This window comes from Henckelia pumila, chromosome 1 (assembly GCF_033568475.1).
Source record: "Henckelia pumila isolate YLH828 chromosome 1, ASM3356847v2, whole genome shotgun sequence".
Classification (NCBI taxonomy): domain Eukaryota; kingdom Viridiplantae; phylum Streptophyta; class Magnoliopsida; order Lamiales; family Gesneriaceae; genus Henckelia; species Henckelia pumila.
Window position 1 is genome coordinate 119,773,527 of NC_133120.1, and position 20,131 is coordinate 119,793,657.

The 20,131-nt window shown below is 31.6% G+C and overlaps 2 protein-coding genes across 2 annotated transcripts; one reads left to right on the forward strand and one right to left on the reverse strand.

Moving 5' to 3' along the window:
- Positions 1-922: 922 nt before the first annotated feature.
- On the reverse strand, positions 923-3,366 carry LOC140875547 (transcription factor HHO3-like). Its single transcript, XM_073279261.1, has 5 exons — positions 3,169-3,366; positions 2,740-3,035; positions 2,304-2,646; positions 2,111-2,187; positions 923-1,316 (listed from the first exon to the last, which is right to left on the reverse strand). The coding sequence occupies exons 1-5, from the start codon at positions 3,311-3,313 to the stop codon at positions 1,032-1,034; spliced, it is 1,146 nt and encodes a 381-aa protein (XP_073135362.1). The 5' UTR covers positions 3,314-3,366; the 3' UTR covers positions 923-1,031.
- Positions 3,367-17,124: 13,758 nt separating this feature from the next.
- On the forward strand, positions 17,125-18,060 carry LOC140873809 (zinc finger protein WIP6-like). Its single transcript, XM_073277071.1, has 2 exons — positions 17,125-17,493; positions 17,590-18,060. Exons 1-2 carry the CDS (start codon positions 17,125-17,127, stop codon positions 18,058-18,060), a joined length of 840 nt encoding a protein of 279 aa, XP_073133172.1.
- The last annotated feature ends 2,071 nt before the right edge of the window (positions 18,061-20,131 follow it).

Consider the following 20,131-nt stretch of genomic DNA (forward strand, 5'->3'; position numbering starts at 1 on the left):
GTAGGGGAAGGCTAGCTCCATGGAACATGAGTGAGAGAAGTATGATTATTGCAAAGATGATCGTCGGGAACAATAACAGTCTCTGTTAAGAAAACAATTGAAACGTAACGCTAATGTTGTAGTAATTTTCTTTGCTATGAAATAATCGAAATGCAGTGTTTGAGTTGTTGTACTCTTAACAAATTTTGGTCAGTAGTCGTATCGCTACCACTAAAATAACAAACACTCGTCGATGCTACAAATATACTCTTAAAAATATTTGTTAAATTAAGGCATAATTTCTTTGTAACGAGGAGCGGCGCTTGTAGCTAGGTTCGCTAAATGTTCGTGTTGCTAAACAATATATATCGCATTTGCGCTGAAAATGCATATACAGCTTATATCTTTGAAAACTAATTTATTTCGTGAATCATTAAGCTAATATTTAAAGGTAATTAACTATTTTCAGACGGACACATATATCTTAGGTTGATATTATTTGATTAATGCAATTATTTAATCAAGATGGCCTAGGTCCAGATTCATCACTTGAATCAAAATTTATGAATGTAGACACCAAAAAAGAAAGAGGTTCATCCCTCAATTTGATAATTAATTAATGTTTCAGTCTTCTTATATTCTTCTTATAATCGTGAAGCTTCCTTTGAAGGAATACAAGTTGAAACCCTGAAATATTTTATATAGTTGTCTTGAAATGTGACATTAATTGATTCAAAAAAAATAAATAAATGTGACATTAATTAAATTTTAATTTAAATGGGCGAAGCTTTAAACAAAACGAGTCAGTTGACAAAACATAGCTTAAAAAGAATACATACATAATGTAACACAAACAAGGGGAGAGAATGATCACTTTATTTAAATGAACAAAATCTATAACATGACTGTCACTATCAAATCCAAGCCTCCAAATTATAAGATAAAGATGAAATATAATATCCCAAAAATCGCCGCCTTCTTTTTTTTTCCTCTTATGATTTTCTTTTGACATAATTTTTTTCCTCTATATTCTCTTATCGAAAGAAGTTATATTATACAAACGTAGAGGAGGTGGCCGGGGAATGGGGTACTTGTTCTCCACCTTCGCTTTGTTTAGGGGAATGGGTCGATGTTCCTCGGAAAGGCTGCGGCACCGACGCGATCGGGGCGTAGATTCCATTCGTCGTGGTGGTTGCATCACCGGATGTGGCGGCTGTAGCCACTGCGGCAGCATATTCCGGTGGCACCCATATCCCTCCGACCACGACGAATTGAGGCGCTTGCGGGTGATTGTTTTGAATCGTAGGGCCTGGTCTTCTCATATGCAACCGATATTTCTGCAGGGTGATGAAAATTTTTAAAATTCAGCTCATTATAAGATAATCACAGCAAGAAAATGACTCAACATTTTTTTTTTAACAAAGCAAGAGGTTATTCAAAGGGATCTTTTTTTCAAGAATTAAACTATGCAAAAGCCAATATATCAAAATCTTCTCTAATTTCTCAAGTTCTAAATAGAATTCCTTTGCAAAGCTATTAATATCATGAATTCAACCAAATCCAAGTTCATTTTCACCAAAATAATTACAATTACAATTACAATTACAATTACAATTAAAATTACAATTACAATTACTATTACTAACTACCATCGAGCAAATCACATTTCATCTAGATAAAAATGTAACCAAGACAAAGAGAAGAGATTCTTTGTTAACTATAAGTTAGTAACAACATTGGAAAGGCATGGTGATCTAAATTTTGCTACAAACTATATATGTATATCAAGAAGCCATATTACATTAGCCAACGTCACAAATTCTAGTTAAACAACATATCTCACGTGCTATATATTGCCCCAAACGTATCAATGGTTTTTTGTAAAACTCGAGTCAAAAAAGTAGCGACTACGGATTATTATTTATGGTTTATCCAAAGGATTGGAGGTCCAATCATCCCAAAAGAATTTTGTTTCTTGAAATTTTTACACGATTTTTCTAAAAATCAAATTTTTCTCTCTTAGAATCGTTTGCCCTACAATCAGATTATAATGTTAGCATTCCAATATTGCTATTAAAACAAAGCAAGAAAGTAAAATTCAGATGGCTTCATACAAGTATGAAAAACAAACCTGTAAATGGCTTTTAACCTCATCATTGGTGAGACCATCCACCTTCATCAACTCCCTAATTTGTTTCGGTGTGGCAACTGCATATTAACAATTTCAATGAAACAAATTAATGAATAATTAATCAAAATCAACAAAATTGAATGTTAAAACATTCTAAATTTTATTGCACATAAATATATGGATATATATATACCATGCGAGCCACCAAGTTGTTGAAGGGCATGCTCAAATCTTCTATGTAGTTCCGGCGACCAACACCTCCTCGACTTTCTTTGGGACTCCCCTCCCTTTTCCTCCTTCTTACTAACACCGCCGCTTCCGCCGCCGGTGTCCGCCGTAGAACTGGTGGAGGCTGGTGGCACCGATCCAGTACTCTTTGGATCGGTTTTAGCTGTAGTAGCACCGCCGCCATCAATGCCTGAGCTTTTATCTTTCTTGAATGGATGAAATGCACCGGCGGCGGCGCCTCCTCCTCCATCGCTGCTGCCGCTGTTTGTGTTCACTAATTCTACGACAGCCACCTTCCTCGGCGAATCCTGAATCCGGCCGGAGAGATTAATGTTTTATCCAAATTAACAAAAATCCCCCACACCAAAACACACTTAAATGGCCAAAAATGTAATAATTACCTCTTTGGAAGATGGATCTGGGGTCTCATTCCATAGCTGAACATATCTAAGCCAGTCTGATTTCTTGGAATTGTTTTCATTACCATTCTTTTCAGTTTGAAAATCATCACCATCTTTAATTAGCTCCCCGCGGGATTCTTCTTCTTCTTCTTCACCATAAGGATGAAACGAAGCTCTCTTTAAGGGAATAAACTCTTCAAAAACGGGTCTTGATGTCTGCTCCGAACACTCAGATTGCCCACGTAAATTATATTCTGTTGTTGTCCCAGATAACTGCTGTTTGCATGTCTCAATTGCTGCAAAGTCCAAAAAAACGCAAACGAGCTAGGAAATTAACAATCATAACAAGATAATTAACAGAAGTAAAGGGATTCCAAAGATTCTCTTTTTTGCACGTTTGAATCTGCAAACACAGAGAGCCACTCATACCTTGTGTGACAAGGTCGAGACAGAGGGGGAGTTCACGTCGGAAAACTTGAATCTTGAGACGCTCTTCCTCTAAAGCTTGGATATAATCTTGACATCTCTGTATTTTCTCAGGAAAATCACTGTGATTAGGGATGCTGATTAGCATTTTTGGGTTGTTGATTTTATCCTATTTCGTGATTCTTGATTTTTTTTTTTTTTTTTGGCTTTTGTATAGCTGTGGCAAGTTTAGGGTGATTGACTGGAGAGATTTGTTGTGAGCTTGTGAAATGGGATGGGGATGAGACAAGGGGGATTAAATGGAGGAAAGACAAAGCGTCCTTTGATTTCTTATTCTCTAATATTTATTTATTTATTCATTTTCTTAGTTCGCATCCCCCGGCCGAGAGTCCCCAATGAGAACACTAGAATAATTAAAGGAATCTAATATAGAATCACGCACTGGTGTATTCTCTATTTATGATCTACAATAATTTATATAAATTTCTTGTTCATTCATCTCACTCATTTAAGTTTGTGTCTCACGCTCCGAAATTAGATTTGATTGACATTAATATTAAACAATAATACTCGGAGTACAGAATTTCGAAATAACCAGTCAACTCATTCATGAAAATGAATGTTTACATCGTCTTTCATAAACTTGAATTAAATTGTCTTTACAATCCTTAACTGAAAACAACAGCACTTAATACGCAACGACTTATTACAACTAAACGGAAGCAGAAGTAAATAGAACTAAGCATGCATCAACAATTGTTTGTCTTCTTCACCAACCCCAGAATTGGTTTTGCTCATCATCCTCGAGCTCTTCCTTGTTCTTATCTGAGATGGGTGATTCGGGTGGGTGAGTGATATGAGCTTCATTCAGTAAATGAGAGATATTCCCAACATTCGTTTAAAATCATTTTAACAGGATTTCTTACACATACATATACATAATATAACAGAGTACGGAGACATGGACTTATTCTTCCCGAAATTCAGAAATCATAAACTTCAGGCAGTGTACCATATTACTTGAAAATTTTGTGGCTAATTGATATCAGTCTCTTATATGGTATTCCTCTAGAGGGTAAGGCCAGAGATTCAGAGATTCGAAGTGACATAATATATATTCCTACCACTAATTCACAAGTTTATTCATGAATCATCATATATTTACATGCTGGAATCAAAACAAATCAGAATTTTATTACTTTAAAACAAAATGGTCCACTTGCCGTAGATTTGCTAAACAAATTTCGGTTGTCTTGCTCAACTGAATGCTTTTGCTCAACTGAATTTCCTCATTCACTCTATAGATGTTTTGCTCAGAATTTCATGTAGCAAACCACAGAAATCTGAGTGCTATTTATAGAGAAGATTATGATTGTTATGCTCTTCCTTAATTGTAATTATTTGTCAACATTCTGAGTTACGTTAATGCATTACGATTTTTGGAGCAGATGGATTTCAGTCTAGCTACTGGACTGATCTTGGTCAACTGGTCAACTCAGTTCACCTCGGTTTAGTTTACCTCGAGTTCAATTTACCTTGGTTTCAGTTTACCAAGTTCAGTTTGCCAAATTTCAGTCTTCCTTCAAGCAGTTTACCCAAGTTCAGTTTGCCAAATTTCAGTCTTCCTTCAAGCAGTTTATCTCAAGTTCAGTCAACTGAAATTTCAGTTAACTTTTGCTCAGTTTACTGATTTTAGTTTACCAAATTTTCAGTCTACTGAAATTTCGGGTTCTCACATCGTGTGTGTTTTTAAATAGATTAAGAGTGAGTTTGACCATGGAAGACAATGAAAGAAAATATTTTTTTTAAAAAAATGTTTTATTAAAAACTTATACATTTGGTTACAACATCAATTTTTTAAAAAAATATTTTATGTAAGTGTTTTTTTAAAAGCCAGAATTTTTTTTGGCTTCTGCTTCTGCTTCTATTTAAATTTTTTAAAAAAATATTTTTTCAACATTTATCCAAACGCTAAAATCGTTTTTTCTTAATAAAATCAATTTTAAAAGCTAGACTTATTTAGGTGTTTTTTAAGCTAAAGGCTTTTGTATCCGAACTCATCCTATGAATTATTTGGAAATTCAATTTTGTAAAGAATTTTTTTGTTTTGTACTTATTTAATGAATATTATAATATAATAAAATTATTCTACAAATAGTTAATGATATTAATTTAATGGGAGTAAATTGGTAAAAAAAATTTATGAAATATAACATTATATTTGAAAACGGGACTATATCATGGGACAAACGAAAAAAAAATGTAGAAATGAGTGAGAAGGAGAAAATAATAATTATCGATATTTAAAGTTGTATTTAAATATATGAATTTGAAGCTAATGATTTCAATTCCATAATAATAAAACTATTGGTTTTGTTTGACTAATTAAATATACATGTTTGATAATGAATTTAATTAACTCATCCTCAACTTGTTTTTTGAATCGCTACAGCTTAAGTGGATTTAAAATCAATCTTAAAATATAGTTAATTATTTATTTTAAATCCCTAAACCCAAATTCAAATTTGTTTTCAGTCTTGTAAAAAAAAAATGAGTTTAAACTCCATGATCTACACAAAATGTCCTTGTACCCCATGTGCCCACATGTCTTTTTACGAGTGAAATTCGGTACAAAACATGTAATATATGATACATGATATTCGAACACTAAGTAATTTAGATCTGATACAAAAGATATATAAGATTTTAATTAAGTATAAAGTTTGAACAATTTTATTAATATCAACACTTGCAACATATGTTTAAGTACTCAAAAATAATATATTAATTTGTATCAGATCTAACATATTTGGTACTTGATAAGAATCTTGGATGCATGAAAGGCAAACACGACTATATTAAAATCGTACCCTCAATTCAATAACAAAAAGATTCAATAATTTTGTCCCGATCTTTTGAACAAGTAAGTTTCGGATATCCATCTCTAGCTTACAACGAAACTAGCAACAGATAATCACGAAAAAAATAATTGATCACAACGGGACCTTCAGAAAACCTGTTTCTGACAACCCACGAGGATAATCAATCGACAAACAATTAATCACAATGGAACCTTCAGAAAACTTGTTTCTGACAATCCACGAAGATAATCAATTGACAAACGCCACAAAGTGGTTAAACTTTGATAAGTTTGATTTGATAAACAAAGCATAGCTTTGACATAATTCTAGAAAGAATTATAATTGATAAAAATCAATTTCCATAATTTTCAATCTTCTATTCAATAATGATTGTATATGTTGTATTTATAATACAACTACAAAATAATAAAAGATAAATAAAAATAATACAAAAGATATCAAAAGATATCATCTAAAAGTTTTCTAATAGACTTATAATACTCAAAATAATAAAATAATACACAAAAATCCAAAAACACACACTACACGCCGAGTATGTGTAAATCCCGCACCGGCGCCTAGGCGCTTGAAACTGGAGCCTAGGCTCTGAAGCTGTCCGAATTGTGCATTATTTTTCAAAATTTCATATATCAAAATCTAGTTGTCGGATCAAGCCAAAATTTTAACCGTAGCTTCATAACATCCTAAAATACATATTGGACGGTGAAGATTTGATTTTGATCTCTCTAAAAGCTTCGTAAAATTTCAGTACTCCACCACGAACTCCATTCATTCCAACTTGGCTCTCTTGCTCCCCAACTTGATTGTCATGGATCCCATTTTCTTATAATCTCGATGGAAAATTATGAGAAAAATCTTGGAACAATATGAATCATTGATAGCTTTTTAGATTCATATCAGACTCATTTTTTTCAAAAAGATTTGTCCTCAAATCTTGTCCTTTACCTGCAAGAAATTTAGCCACAAGTTTTCTCGTTTCTTCTCTCCTCTTTTTTTTTCACCACTTTTTTTTTCTCACCAATTTCGAAACCCCACTCTTTTTTTTTCTGAATTTTTGATTTTTTTTTTGTTTTTTGTTTATAACTTGTAACACAAGACACGAGATTTGGATAACAAGTTTGAAAGAAACGACACAGAAATTTGACGAACGAAAGATTCCAACGAAGAACGAAGAACAATGAACGAAGAACACGAAGAACGGATAAGAAGAACAAAGAATAGATAAGAAAAACAAATAAAAAGATACGACTTACTTGAATCAATGGAACCTTAAGATCTGATACCAAATGATAAGAATCTTGGATGCATGAAAGGCAAACAAGACTATATTAAAATCGTACCCTCAATTCAATAACAAAAAGATTCAATAATTTTGTCCCGATCTTTTGAAAAAGTAAGTTTCGGATATCCACCTCTAGTTTACAACGAAACTAACAACATATAATCACGAAAAAAACAATTGATCACAACGGGACCTTCAAAAATTCTGTTTCTGATAACCCACGAGGATAATCAATCGACAAACAATTAATCACAACGAAATCTTCAGAAAACTTGTTTCTGACAATCCACGAAGATAATCAATTGACAAACGCCACAAAGTGGTTAAATTTTGATAAACAAAGCATAACTTTGACATAATTCTAGAAAGAATTATAATCGATAAAAATCAATTTCCATAATTTTCAATCTTCTATTCAATAATGATTGTATATGTTGTATTTATAATACAACTACAAAATAATAAAAGATAAATAAAAAAAATACAAAAGATATCATCTAAAAGTTTCCTAATAAACTTATAATACTCAAAATAATCAAAAGTACTCAAAATAATAAAATAATACACAAAAATCCGAAAACACACACTACACGCCGAGTGTGTGTAAATCCCGCACCGGCGCCTAGGCGCTTGAAACTAGAGCCTAGGCTCTGAAGCTGTCCGAATTGTGCATTATTCTTCAAAAATTCATATCGCAAAATCTAGCCGTCGGATCAAGCCGAAATTTTAACCGTAGCTTCATAACATCCTAAAATACATATTGGACGGCAGAGATTGGATTTTAATCTCTCTAGAAGCTTCATAAAATTTCAGTACTCCACCACGAACTCCATGCATTCCAACTTGGCTCTCTTGCTCCCCAACTTGATTGTCATGGATCCCAATTCCTTCTAATCTCGATGGAAAATTATGAGAAAAATCTTGGAACAATATGAATCATTGATAGCTTTTTAGATTCATATCAGTACTCAAATACAGGGACGGTCCTAAGAAAAACGAGGTCTCCTGGATGAGTTTAAAACAGAGAGTCTCTTACATTAATTTGAAAAGTCAAATATAATTGAACTATACATAGTTATCCTTCATTTTTTTCGTAATCATGAATTAGCTCATAAAAAAATGACAATAAATTATTCATACTTACAATTCAGATGCAAATTCAATTTATAAATAGTTAATTTAGCTATTCAAAATTAAACTAAAAATAATAATTTTCAAATAGGCAAAAATCGTGCTTCCAATCCACGAATTTTTAATCCCTACATGAAATTAACAACAAATATTAACATATATCTAACATGAAATCAAAATTGAATTGAACATAAATCAAATTTTAGCATAACCCGAAGCAAAGAAAAAATCTCTCGAACAACTCAATCTTATTAAGAACTCGGGGCTAGTAAAATCGTGATCACGGAAGGGCGATGTGGAGCGATGATCAACGACAAACAATACTAGAGTGAGAGGTGATGTATAGAGAAAATATTTTTTATATATTTTTGGGCGACAAATTTTTTTATAGGTTGTGCCTGAATATTCTTCGATTTTATATTTATATTTATAATAATAATTATAATATAATTTTTTTATATTTAATTGGATCCCATTAATATATAATAATTATATATTATATATAATAAAAAAATTTAATAAATTGGGGCCCCACCAAGGAATGGGCCCTGCTCGTCCTGGGCTGGGCCGCTCCTGCTCAAATATCATATATTAGTTTTATATTTTCAATGTTTTGTATCATTTTTTATCTAGAAGATAAATGTGTGATTAATATCAATACTTGCTTACATGTTTAAGTATTAAAAAATCATACATTAGTATTAGATTGAAATAATGGGTTCTGCTCGTCCTGGGGCAGGGCCGCCCCTGCTCAAATATCATATATTAGTGTTATATTTTTAATGTTTTGTATCATTTTCATGTAGAAAACAAATGTGTGATTAATATCAATACTTGCTTACATGTTTGAGTATTAAAAAATCATACATTAGTATTAGATTGAAATAGTTGATATATATTCAAATATCACGTATTTGTATCATATTTTTAATGAAAGGCAACATTTGAATTCTTACTATAGCTGCAACCTATCTCATATTGGGGAGACGGAAAAAGGCTTTTTTCAAGCCAGAAAGAGCAAGAGTACCAAATGAAAGGATTCAAACCTTTTCTACAACCATGAAAAGGGGCTTTCTAAATTTCAGAGATCTATGTTATATTGAAAGTGGTCTCAGAAGAGCCAGTAATGTAAAGAAAGCCTATAATACAGTAATTCAATCGAGAGATCGAATTGATTACAAAAACATGAACTACCAGGCCTAAGCTTTGATCATATTTTGTACCGACTTTCATCCGAGAAAAAAAACAAGTGGGCCCAGGGAGTGTAAAATGTTTTTTTGTGGATAAGGGAGTGTAAACACTTTTATTTCTGACAGGGACTGAACAAACTTGAATTTGGGTCTAGAGATTTAAAGTACATTTACCCTATTTCAAATCCATTTTTCAAACACTCTGTCAAATCTAAATTCAATTTAAGTGGTTTCTACTCGAAATATCATTGATTGTAATTAACGTTGGAACTAATAAGGTGAAATTTCTTTTGACATTCATACAAATGTAATATGGTGTATGTAATAAATTCTAGATCGAAAATGTGAGATTAGTTGGCTAAACTTATTAAAAAAACTTATAAGTTATCAGAATTTATTTTAAAAATAATTTGTTAAATTGTTTGGATAAAATTATTTTAACAAATTAAAGTAGTGTTTACAATCTCTAAAAATAAAACGATTATGGAGTTTTTCTTAATGAATTTGTGAAAAAAAAAATCATAGTCATTTATCTTTAGAGGTTGCAAAACTCTGTAAATATGTTCATGTGTTTGACATTATAAAATTTTTTCATTTCTAAAATTATCAAAAAGAATATAATACTATGAAAGTTATTTAAAAATAATTTTAAAAATTTATCATAAATGTGAAACCTATATTACAAAAAAGTTAATAGTTCATATTTTAATTTAGAAAAAATTTCTATTCTTTGTAAATTTATTTATTTTTAAATATTTAATATTTAATGTGTGGAGAAGATGATGAGAATGTATGAAAATAAATCAGGTGATTTTAGATAAATAAAATTTTAAAATTAAAACTTTTTTAAAAAATTAAGGTCACTCTCAGCTGTAAAAACAAATCAAGATAGTTTTTGAAACTGCTTTCAAAAAATATTTTGAACTTTTTCTTCAAAAAAATTTCAAAATTATATAAAAGAAAAACTAAAAAAACTTTTTGAAAACAATCTCAAGCACTAACTAAAAAAAATTATTTATATCCATAAATAATACTTTTGGTGGGTCTACTACTACTAGGGTTTAGGATAAAACAAGGGGAGCGTGAAACAATCGAGGTCGTGGCGTCGCGTACAGGACGAACAAATCTTTGATTATGAAACAAAATTTCCTTGTTGATGGGTTGTAACCTAGTGGGGTAGGCGGTGGGGTTGGTTTTGAATATTCCAAGGGTGATTCTGGTGTGTATATATATATATATATAATCTCGGTGATTCTATGCTATGAGTTGCACTCCTTTTGTATTTTTTATTAAGATGTTCGCGCGAATATCTTGTTGAAAAAAAATTATGTGGACCCCGCCTGTACTTTTTTTTGTCATTTAACATGATATTTTTTGTCATTTAGGGAGATGTTCGCGCGAATATCTCAAAAAAATTAGGGAGTGTTTTATCCGGTGTAGCATAGAATCACCCAGTGATCTACTTATATATATTAATAATAATAATAATAATAATAATAATAATAATAATAATAATAATTCGTTTATATATGGGTTGTCAATGACGTGACGCATTTATAATTTCAGATAAGATCAATTAATGGCCTCCTCTTTATCCCCCTCTCCTACCTTGGCTCCCTTATTTCTGCCCCCACATGTTATTGTGTGTTTGCATGCATTATGACCCTTAGGTTTATATTTATTTATATAATATAACTTGGCAAAGTTTTATTGGTTCACTAATTATATTATGTATTGAGTTGATTTTCCCCGCTCAAATTAAAGTTGGTTGTGCATAGTGTCATCTACGGATGTAAACGAACCGTATCGAACCGAATAATGGTAAAATTTTAAGTTTTGAATTCGTCTTGATAAGAGTATATTTGAGTTCGAGCTTGAGCTCGATAATTTCAAATATTTTGGCTCGAGCTCGGCTCAAAATAAAGTTCGAGTTCGGCTCAAAACATTCGAACCTATTCGTGAACTATTGCTCGGATATTATGGTTCAAAAATTTCGAAATGTTCGAAAAAGTTTGAAATTTATATATATTTATTATATAATTATATTATATTAATTAAATATTAAGACTCGCGAACTATTCGCGAACTATCGAACAGAATAATTTTGGTTCGAGCTCAGCTCGAAAAAAAAATTCGAACATATTCGAATTCGGATCGAGTTTGATAAGTTCGAATAAGAATCAAATATTTATCGAGCGGACTCATAAAGCTCACGAACCGGTTCGATTCGTTAGCACGACTCTCATCTTCTTCTTTACAAATATGCATACGTTTATTTGCGTCGATCTCACTGCGTTAGTTCAGTAGAGACAACTTTGATACATAGCAAAACACGACCAATGACTTCTTCAAACTTTCATTTACGGTAGGAGAATGGTATACATAACTCTCCTGAAAATCTCGAATACACAAATTTTTTTAGACATTTTCGTAATCGACGTAAAAAGTAGAGGTTATAATCAATTAAATTTGTTCCATTATCTCGGGTTTAAATTATATACGTCCACGGATGTATTGTATAAAATATATTTACTTTTGAGAAAAATAAAATAAAATATATTCAATTCAAAGCCATAACTTCAAAAGCACGATATTTTGTTACTAATAAGAAAACTAAGCAGGTTGACATGCTTTAAGAATTAATGAACCTTACCAAAAGCTAAAAGTGTAAAGGACATAAATGTAACACAATTTTACTGTACTTATCTGAATATTGATCATGTCTATTTTGAAACGATTTATAAGACGATTAATCTTATTTATATTTATAATATTAAATTAATATTTTTTCCATAATAAATAATATTTTTTATTGAATGATATAGTGAATGATCTAAATAATATATCATTTCATAAAATTGACTCTTCTCACCGAAAATATCTGTATTGAATATTTTGTACACCAAAACGGAATATCCTCGGCAAGGGGATGCATATTAATGTATGGATTAAAGAATCCCGAGTAAGTTGAAAAGAACGTAGCTGGAAGGAGCGTGATTCACACGCCCCACAACCAGCGCGTAGCATTAGGGGTGTCCCTTAGCGGGAGCCGTTTTCAAAAAACGTGCGGCTTTTCGCGCACTCTAAAGGGCAAATCCCAAATATAATAATCCCCAAATCCTCTCGTCCAAGTTGCGTGTAACACACGCACCCCTATTAGAGACGTGGCTCTGTGAGTGGCTCCACATCCCATCATGTTTCTTCAACTCCATTGAGCCAACCCCTATCCCGATTCCTATATTTTATTTGATAATAGAATATATATCTATATATATATATGAGATTATTAAAATTTATCCCACACCAAACTTTTGTCATAGATTTTGACCTAAATGAGGTCAAACCATTTTATTTCTTTGTATTATATATATATCTACCTAGCTATCCACCCATCTATAATTTTTTTAGAACATCACCACATTTAAAGAATATTTGCAATCACTAAAAAAATGATTGTTAGATTTTGATTTTAAAAAATTATTTTTTGTGTATTTTTTAAACCCAAATTATGTGTTAGCTTATGTTTAACTTAATTGAAATTAAAAAATTATTCATATGGTGATTATGATTCTCCAAAAGTGATTCTAATAAAAAGATCAATGTTAAAATCGATCTAATCCCTTATTTATCAAATGGTCCAGTTGAGTTAGGTCAAAGTCAATTTCTAACATGGTATCAGAGTCCGGATTCCACCGTTATATGTTTGACGTCCCATAGTTGACCTCGCTCGTCCCATAGTTGGCCACCCGTTAATATCTCCATGCTCCAGTTGTTTCATTCCTGTGCGTGAGAGAGATGCGTTGGTTTCATTGTTTGTGTTCCACATCGGTTGGCTAAATAACCTGAGAATCTTTTATATAGACAAGAAGAACAAACCTCCCATCTTGAGCTAGCTTTTGAGGATGAGTTAGGTCCGAGTCTTATTTCTTAACATTTGCACATTTTTTTCCAAACAATACCAACTTTTGATTTTTCTTAACTTTTTTATAATCTATAAATTTAATTATTTCTACAAAATCATAATCTTTTGCAAACACTCCCCAAGTCATCTGATTTAATGAAGTCGTACACAAATCACAAATGTAGTCGAACTATCTTCATCTTCATCTCATTTGTTCGTTTTCTCGAGTTAAGTGTGTGTGCCTAAACCGCTGATAATATGATATTCATTAGGAAAACCTAGCATATTTGATTAAACAAGTGTTTATGTAGATCTGATAGTTTTAAATATTTACAAAATTGAAATTTTTCTGGGGGAAACAATCCAGAGGTTCAGGATATGGTTGATATATTTGAATGAAATAAGGTATAAATAAAATCAAATTTGAAGTGGAATAAAAATCATAATGAAATGTTACACTTCCATGATTAGTACAAGTTGACATGAAAAAAAATGAGATTAAATTATTTCTAACAATAGAATTATATATTATTTTTAACTAAAAATACCAAAAAAAAATTATTGATAATTATTATATATATATAATATCACAATAAATTAAACTATATCGTATTATTATTATTATTTTTGTTGTTGTTGTTGTTATTATTATTATATAGGGTTACCATTAGTTGAAATAAAATAAATATAGAAATTTTTTTGTATAAGTGAAAGAATGAGAAGTGATCAATATGATCAATCCAATTTAAAATAGGTGGGAATATATATTCTCATTAATATGAGAATAACTATTCCAATAATTCAATGGAGTACATAAAGATTTTTGTCTCATTCTCACCTCGTTCATTTATATCAGCCATAATCAAAAAATTGCTCATAAAAATACAAAACAAGCTCTACTAACACGGTTAAGGATGAATCGGTTAGGTCGATCAATCAAACTATGAAACAAATATGTAATATTAAAGTATTCGAATTTATAAATGAATCATGATAGCCTATTCCTAAGCTATTTTTTTCTCACTTTTTTCTTCTAGCCTAAGGATTTACTTAAAATTCATCTATATGTAATAATATGTTTCATACATATGCATTTAAGTTGATTGTACAATATTGCTATTCATTAAGTTATGAATCTTATGAGAAAAAAACATGCTATTTTATTAAATTTTAGAATTAATGTTTAATTTATACTATCAATTTAAGGAGTAGTGTTCTTAAGGAAATTAAAACTATCAATAAACAATTTGGAAATTGGTCGAACAAAAAGGTCATAAAACCAATATATTATAAAAATAAATTAAAAATATTAAGCGTTTTAATAAATAATTGAGTACTTTTTATAATATTCTCTTGAATTGGAATAGAGATTTAATCTCGATAAATTTAAAATTGAATGTTTGTCCTCCAGTGAAATATTTGGACAAGGGCAAAGTTCAATTACTAATGCTGGGTTTCTAGGCCCATTGTGTTTTGGGCCAAACCTCCTTTTATATGGTTCATGACTTTAACCCTACCCGACATGCATGCATGATTCGAATAGAAAAATACTTTTGCATGTTTTAATCACTAATTTACCACATCACTGGTCTTCAAAGGCTCCACAATCTATTAATTTATGCAAACACTATGACTACTAAGACAATACAGAAAAAGCCCCATCCATTTCAATCGATTCATTCGACAAATAAATAAGCACCAAGAGAGGATGCTCATATATATATATATATATATATATATATATATATATATATATATATATATTTATATGAGAGGGGCCGGGATGTTTTGTAGCTTTATGGAGTAGACGTTACGTCAAACTTAAACCTTGTGTTTTTGTGTGTTAATTGTAACGTGCGCCGATATTATTCTTGATGACAAAATAACCAAATAGAAGAGGCACTTGAGATGCCACACACCAATTAATTGACACTTGCTGGATTAAAATGGGTCAAATGGACCACACTATATATATATATCTGGTGCCAAGATTCTGTTTCTTATTTGCTTTTCATGCTGTCAAGTGTCAAATCATGCGAGTTATACAAGTAAAACTCAAGGGATAATCACTGGTACTTAACTAGGAGATTAATTCTTAACAAATCAAAATTATGTGCGTGTATACTTGTAGCTAGTCAAATATTTGACATCAAAATCTCAATTTTGGATTATAAGATCTTGGGTTCGAGGCAATCATATAATGTCACACCTGGCTCAGGTCTGCGCAAGTGTGAGTGTGTGACTACACAATGAACTCATAAAGTAACTACTTTGTATTGCTTTAAGAAAATGATTAAGTGAATTAAGTTGATATAGAAGTCATTATTGCAACATGTTATAAAATCATTTTCAGTTTTCAAGTTTTCTCTTGTGGGACAAGATTATCATCAGCACTTGACGTCCCAGTTGCAGACACACCGAGAATCTAGCTAGATCAGGTAGATCTTACATGCATGTTCAACATCGGTGGCTCCTTAGATGTAACATTTTGGTCTGCATAGTACTTATTTCCCGATTCTACGGATGACCGTCTCTTCTTCTTTTCCTTTTTTTTTTTTTGAGAGGATGATGACCGTCTCTGATATACCTAGTTGTGACATCCTAGTTTTCATTAAAAAAAAAAAAAGCTCCCCTTTTTACACATGGCCGAAACCATAAGAACGCATTTAGAAAAAATTCCACACCTTATAATCCGAAAATACTGCATGGGATTGGATAAAATCCTGGAATAATCAGTCGAAATAAAATCCTTACTTTTAAATTATTTATTTTGACCAATAAAAACATTTTAAATAATAAAAAATAATTATCATGCGCTCAAGATGGACATTTATCCAATACCTGGATGAGAGTGATTCTAAAGGCACCGTTTGGTTTGAGGTATGATATAAGTAATATATAGATAAATAGTATAATGTAATAAAAAATAAATAAGAAATGATAGTTAAAATTGTATTGAATTTGATTGATAGATTATGGTATATTTGATTTGATTGATTAAATTTTATATAAAAATGTTAAATGACTATTTTGTCCTTTTAACAATAAATAAAATAAAAATTATATTATTTATAAGGGGTAATATAGTAATTTGAATTCAATGATTTGGTTGATGTGAGATAAATAATTAATGATTTGATTGATGTAAAATAAATAGTTAATATATAGATAAATAATATAATGAGAAGAACGTGAGATGAGATGTGATGACTTATACATATATTAGTAATACTGTACAATTTGAATTAAAAAATTTGACATATACTACTTTTATACAAGATGCATTATCTTTCTTTTTCGGAAACTATTACATAATTCCTTCAAAAATATTAGGCGTGCTTGACTTGACTGTGGATGTAAATTTCACCGTACATGTACAAATATTATATATTTGATAAATCTGTTCCGGCGGAATAGTGCTCTAGGATCACATGGAAATATCATGCATGGTTTAAAATAAAAGGGGCAGATCGACTATCTAGTGGTCAAACCTTGTCACCCTAGTGAAACCTAGCTAGCTAACATTTTTCCAAAATTTCAAAGAAACAAATTATTAAACCTGCACCCACCGCCATGCAAACCGGCCATGAAGAAGATGACTGCTCCACTGTGCTCTCTCTTTGCCCTCCAGGACAAAACCAACAAAGGTACAACCACAGTTTCAGCAAGTACAAGCAGGGCCCGCAGAGTTCCCCAGACCAGTACCCTAAAGGTGATCATCATCAAAATGGTGTACATAATAATATTGGACAAACAACTTCTTCTTCTTCTTCTTCTTCACCAGTAGTAGTTATGGGTGAAACAAGCAGCACTGATGGAATGGGTACTGTTGGTGAAGAAGAACAGTACTGGATTCCTACCCCAGCTCAAATCCTTGTTGGCCCCACAAACTTCTCTTGTTCTATATGCAACAAAGCTTTCAACAGATACAACAATATGCAGGTTCTTTAATTTTAATTTAATTTAATTTAATATGCAGGTTCTTTAAATTAATGTTCAACTCTTTCATGTTATAATTCATATATATTATAATCATAGATGCATATGTGGGGGCATGGCTCCGAATTCCGAAAAGGCCCGGAATCTCTTCGAGGGACAAAGCCGGCCGCATCCACGTTTCAAAGGATATTGCCATGTTACTGCTGCGCTGAGGGATGCAAGAACAACATAGATCACCCAAGATCAAAGCCACTAAAGGACTTCAGAACACTTCAAACGCATTACAAGCGGAAACACGGGACGAAACCTTTCCGCTGCCGCAAGTGCGGCAAGCCATTTGCTGTGCGTGGTGACTGGCGAACCCACGAGAAGAATTGTGGTAAATTATGGTTCTGTATATGTGGCTCGGATTTTAAGCACAAGAGGTCCCTTAAAGATCATGTGCGGGCATTTGGCCAAGGCCACGCGGCGCATAGCGACAACTTGTACCCGCCGTATGATCAGGTCCATGATATTGTGGAACAAGAGGAGGAGGAGGAAGATGATCATGCATGGGGAAGAATTATTTAGCAGGATTTTCGATCGAATGCAATCCAAATGGACGTACAATTCGGGGAGGAGTGTGCTGATCTTTAAAAGAACAATATTAATGACCCTTCATGAGTTAATAGTATTCATGATTTTGCTCATGACTTATAATTAGTTAATTTGGCTTTGTAGCTAGGAATGTGATGATCTTTAAAATAATTATATGTTCGCGCGTGCTGTATAAAAAGTTTGGTTAACTCAGGTATGTATGTGAAGGGTTTTGCATAAGCACCTTAATTTATTAATTAATGCATCTTAATACTAGCTATACATATTTTAAAATTCAAGCTCGAAACCCAATTCTATTTAGCTCATTCAAAAAGCTAAAAATAGTTTTATACATTTTGTCCGTTATGAACTTATTCGTGCATGTAACTTTCTTAATTAATCGAAGTTTTAAACAATATATATATGGTTTTCTCACCTCGTATAGTAGTTTGGTTTAAATATATGCGAAAACGTGCGAGCTAGTACTCAGATTTGATAATTTCGGACACAAATAATATTATGGAATCCATATATTAGATTATAAACACGCCGCTTGTTATATTAAATGCGTATAACAAGTAATGCATGCCGAGTTTTGTATAGAAAAAAAGAGAGTGGAGAAAGAAATAGTACGGAGATAAAATTAAATGAATAAAAGACAAAGCAGCGTATTTTAATTTGGTGAAGAAAATTCAGCACAGCGATAAAATAAAGTGGCAGACAATATTTCTGAACTTCGTAATGTACATGCGCAGTCTCAGAATCTATCCACTGTACGTTCTCATGCTTATAATTTGTATTTTCCGAATTGTTTTCTTCATAATCGTACGTATTAATCATCACTTAATTTGTTAAGATTCCGTGTTTTACGAAGCCCATTAATAATTAGTTCACATGCAAAAAAAAAAAAAAAAAAAAAAAAAACTGAAATTTAACAACAAAAACGATCAAACTTGCGAATCGAGTCAGATGCATGCACACAAACAAGAGATAAAAATACAGTGATCGGAGGGTGAAAGAGGGGGTTCTGATCAGGTTTGACTGGGACTGCGAGTGGATCAGAATTAAGGGCAAAACATTGGACCACTGCAAGTTTCTGTTTAAGGGATTCACCCAAATTAAAGCATCGCTGTTTTTGTTTTTAACCATTTAGAGATATATGAATAATGCTACATGTACAACATATATCGTGTACAACGATATTTACAACAAATATATCTGAGATTTTGTTATTATATCGCGATATTTTACATTCAATTTATCATGAGATTTTGATAAATAAAATTTTTGTATTGATTTTTTTGTGTTGTACAAATTGATGTACAAATTTGATTGTACATGTAGCATTGCTTATATTATATATACAAACACTGTTCCGTAAAAACAACACCTCCATCCCATTTTTGTCACCATCACATCAGACCCTTCTGATCCTTTTGTCTCTTCATTTACGTGCTTAATTACTGTCTTGTGTTTGTACAATTCCATTGGCTCTGCCATGCGCATGCATGCATGTCATGTAATCTCTCACTTTATTTTTGGCTTTTTTCCAAGCCTAAGTAAAGTACGTGTGTGTGCAGATTGATAATTATATTAGTTAAGATTTCTTGATTTATGATTAGAAATGGGTGAGGAAATATTTGCGAATCTGGGATTTTTCAGATACCTTAGATAGACTATTGGTGTTGATGGTACTTTGTCTTTCACTTTTCAGAAGGAGATCAAGACCAAAGAAATTAATTAAACACGAGGAAAATATAGCTAGCTATAGCTTGCTCCCCTCGGAAGGCCTAAATTAAATATTTTTCAAATTTATTTGTGTGTTTGAAAAATGACTGATATAATTATATGATTATTGTTTAAACGGAATTATATTAGAATTTACCATGGAAATTATTGACAAAGTTTGGTTTGTAAGTGTTAATTTATGAGAATTTGATTTCGACTAGTTTTAATTAATTTTAAGATGATAGATTCAAGAATAAAAATTAAATTTGTTTTTTTTTCGATTTATTTATAGGAATAATTTGGAAGAAGAAGTGTGTTAAAGGTAAAATATAATTTT

Bases quoted from the DNA above. Each gene is read 5' to 3' on its own strand.
- LOC140875547 (XM_073279261.1), bottom strand. From the start codon at position 3,313: ATGCTAATCAGCATCCCTAATCACAGTGATTTTCCTGAGAAAATACAG. The intron at 2,647-2,739 runs GTAATTATTACA...GGCCGGATTCAG, and splicing joins CAGATCCATCTTCCAAAGAG to GATTCGCCGAGGAAGGTGGC. The intron at 1,317-2,110 runs GTTTGTTTTTCA...ATCACCCTGCAG, and splicing joins AGGTTAAAAGCCATTTACAG to AAATATCGGTTGCATATGAG.
- LOC140873809 (XM_073277071.1), top strand. From the start codon at position 17,125: ATGCAAACCGGCCATGAAGAAGATGACTGCTCCACTGTGCTCTCTCTT. The intron at 17,494-17,589 runs GTTCTTTAATTT...TTATAATCATAG, and splicing joins ACAGATACAACAATATGCAG to ATGCATATGTGGGGGCATGG.